Source organism: Mandrillus leucophaeus, unplaced genomic scaffold (assembly GCF_000951045.1).
Source record: "Mandrillus leucophaeus isolate KB7577 unplaced genomic scaffold, Mleu.le_1.0 Scaffold125, whole genome shotgun sequence".
NCBI classification, from domain to species: Eukaryota; Metazoa; Chordata; class Mammalia; order Primates; family Cercopithecidae; genus Mandrillus; species Mandrillus leucophaeus.
In genome coordinates, this window is record NW_012100876.1 from 732,620 (window position 1) to 736,088 (window position 3,469).

Below are 3,469 nucleotides of genomic sequence, written 5' to 3' on the forward strand. Positions count from 1 at the left end.
AGGGAGGGGATGGAGGGAGTGAAGAGGAGGTGAGGGGAGGGGAGGGGAGAGGAAGGCAGGGGAGGGACTCGACCAGTGGAGCTAGCCCCGCCCCATAATGCAGCCCATACCCTCCTTTCCTGTCTTACCCCAGAGAAGGTCCTCCAGGCCCTACCTTTAGTCGAATCCCAGAATACACAGGTGAGGGTCATGTTCTGAAACGAAGAGTAGAAGTCAGGAGAGAGGAAAAGGGAAGGCTGGGGGAGGGCAGGGGAAGCGGGAGGACGGTGTGCTTCCCTGAGGCCTAACGTGAGTGTGCATTAGGTAGAAGGCAAGGTCCATACCCATGGGCCACACAGAAAAATTAACTGCATCATTTGATGAGCCCTGGGCCTGTGTGTGGAGGGCGCAACTGTGGTATGGGGCTGTGGGCGGGAGGGTTTGCTGTCTGCATGCACGTGTGCGTGTCAGGGGAGCACGGGTGTGGAGGAAGTGGAATGCCGTGGGTATGCATGTGGGCTTGCCAAGTCCTCATGTGTGCCTCTATGGTGTGTGGCCTTGGACCCAATTATGTGCATGGCCCTAATGGCTCCTCCTGGGTGACTGTGGAAGGGTAGGGAACAGATGTGTAGTGTCCCATGCAGGGCCCATAGGCCCAGGTGTGCCCACCCGCCTGTCTGCCCTGCAGTGACTGCCAGGCCTGGGCAGGGGACTCACAGGGGGTGGACGCTGGTGGGAGAAGACAATCTCCAGAGGCTCAGCCAGCTTGGTGACACGCATTTGTCCCACACTCAAGCCCACCAGGTGATTATTCAACACGCCGCTGCCATCTCCCAGGCCGAGTTGGGGGCCCTGTGAAAGGGGAGATCGGAGGGGAGGCTAGGCTGCAGAAGGGGCCATCCCAACCCACCAAGGCTGGGGTTCCTAGGAGCCTCCAGGAACCCATGGCCTTTTCCTTGGAGGGCAGAGTTAGGGAACAGGGGACCAGGGAGCTAAGCAGTCACGGGCAGGCTCCTCCCTGCTGCTCCCAGTGGTCTCCTGCTTGGGCTGGGCCAAGCAAGTCGCCTGGCCACAAAGCTGTCCACGTGGCAGCTCTCCAGTGCTGGCCTCCAGAGTTCCTCTGCCCTCTTAACTAGAAGGAGCACGGGGCTAAGATCAGCCAAGAAATGGAAGTCAGCAGGGAGGACAGCGTGCCCCTGAGGGTCTTAGCGTGAGTGTATTCGGTAGAAAGGGGGCTGGTGGGGGGAGCACACCAGCCCTCAGGGGTACCCGTGTCTGCACAGGAGTGGATGCACACCTCTGGGTGCACATACCTGGTACACACATGTGCAAGGGCATGGGTACACTTGCTTGTGTGGATATGATCACAGTTGAGCACATGGGATTGTGCGTGCACAGGAATAGAAAAGGACATGCATGTTTGTGCACGCATGAGGACACGCAGGGCACATGAGCACCCTCAGGATACAAAGATAAGCCAAAGGGCACTGATGTGTGGGGGTCAAACATCTGACAGCGTGTGACCAATGTGAGTCTGAAGGCCATAGACTCTAGCGACAGGGGTCTGGGATGACCACGGGCTGCATTGGAAATACTAAGAGGCTCACTATCTGCTCCGTCCCCATCGAATCCCTCAGCAGACTCCAGTGATAGCAAGCTGTGGCATGGGGCCCCCAGAGGACCTAGCACTTAACCTTGGAGCTTCCCTGAGTCCTCACCTTGAAGAGAGTCCCTGAACCGATGTCCAGAATGGTGATGGCCAAGCGGACCTCAGACCTGTTGCCTGGCAGGGATCGAAAAAAGCTCTTGGGAAGTCGCACTCTGTCAGGAGGCTTGTCCTCATCCTTCATCACCTGCCTCGGAATCTACAACCACAGACACAGCAGCTCCCATCGGTACCCAGCCCCCAACACGAGTCCTGCCACTCCCCCAGCTGGGAGGGGAAACAGGCACACTGGGTAGGGGGCAGCACCTAGGACTGTCAGCTCTGAGAAGCAGGACGCCTGGGACACAGTGCAAGCTCTGCTCGTCACAGGCTGTGCGTCCCTAAAGAAGTTATAGCCCTTGTGGAGCCTCGGTTTTCCCAATACAGAGAGTAGAGCTAAGCTTGTGCCTGTTTGGGCACCTGACGCCTGGGCAAGCTGAATGTGCAAGTATGAGGACGGCTGGAGGGCGTGTGCTTTTGGCCAGAGCCCTAACAGTCCCAGTGTTTACACAAGGCTTGATTGTGACAGTGTCTGACTTCTGACTCAGGAATAAATGGAAAGAATAAAACTGTCAGGAAGGAAGTTCAGGAAGCAAGAGAACAAGGGCAGAGAGGGAGGACACACACATTTACTCTGAATGTGAAATCCTGCCTGCCTAACAACAATACCTTTTTAAAAAAACAAAGAATCATCAAAATATTGAAATACATTTCAGTGGTCATTGCGAAGCATGGTGGGTTTTTTTTCGTTTTTTTGTTTTTTCGTTTTTTTTTTTTTTGAGATGGAGTCTCATTCTTGTTGCGCAGGCTGGAGTGCAATGGTGCAATGGCACTGTCTCAGCTCAGTGCAACCTCTGCCTCCCAGGTTCAAGCGATTCTCCTGCCTCAGCCTCCCAAGTTGCTGGGATCACAGGCATGTACCACCACGCCCAGCTAATTTTGTATTTTTAGTAGAGACAAGGTTTCACCGTGTTGGCCAGGCTGGTTTCGAACTCCTGACCTCAGGTGATCCGTGCGCCTCAGTCTCCCGAAATGCTAGTATTACAGGCGTGAGCCACTGTGCCCACCTGCAAAGCATGTTTCATTCATTCTGTGAGCTCCCTGTTCCACTAAGGGCTACAGCCTGACCCACCAGGGCCTGCCTCAGAGGCACCCCATGCCTACTGGTACAGGGGGTTTATGGTTGGAGCTGAAGGCCCCAACTTTCTCCTTCCCAGTCCAGACCCTCATCGAAAGGACACGTGGGTGATTTCTGGGGCCAGTGCATAACCCATGCAGAGGGCTCAGCTGCTTGAGTGACATAATAAAGGGTTGAGAAAGAATCTATCTTCCATTTCCCTTTCTCCAGACAAACCTAAAAGTACCTCAACGCTAACCAACTCACCTTGCAGCCTGAAGTTCCACCACCACATCCATTTCTTCTGGAAAGCAGGAGACTTTCTGAGCCCTCGCTATCCCAAGCATTCCCTGTGCATTATCTCATTTGCTCCTCTCATTCATCTTTTGTTTGTTTCGTGTTTCGTTTTGTTTTTGTAGAAATGGACTCTCACTGTGTTGCCCGGGATGGTCTAGAACTCCTGGCCTCAAGCCGTCCTCCTACCTTGGCTCCCAAAGTGCTCAAATTGCAGGTGTGCACCACTGCACCTGGCCATGTGAATCTTGAAAGTGGGCAATACCTTCATCTTTTTTTTTTTTTTTTTTGGAGACGGAGTCTCGCTCTGTCGCCCAGGCTGGAGTGCAGTGGCCGGATCTCAGCTCACTGCAAGCTCCGCCTCCCTGGTTTAC

General features: G+C 54.5%; 1 protein-coding gene across 1 annotated transcript in view; it reads right to left on the reverse strand.

Annotated features, from left to right (window-relative positions):
* Positions 1-3,469, reverse strand: part of ADGRG3 (adhesion G protein-coupled receptor G3) — a 23,090-nt gene that overhangs the window by 10,697 nt on the left and 8,924 nt on the right. Inside the window, exons 4-6 of the mRNA XM_011971820.1 lie at positions 1,698-1,844; positions 697-831; positions 155-194 (exon numbers count right to left, since the gene is read on the reverse strand). Of these exons, the coding sequence (XP_011827210.1) occupies positions 155-194; positions 697-831; positions 1,698-1,844 (322 nt within the window). The remainder of the gene's footprint in view (positions 1-154; positions 195-696; positions 832-1,697; positions 1,845-3,469) is intronic.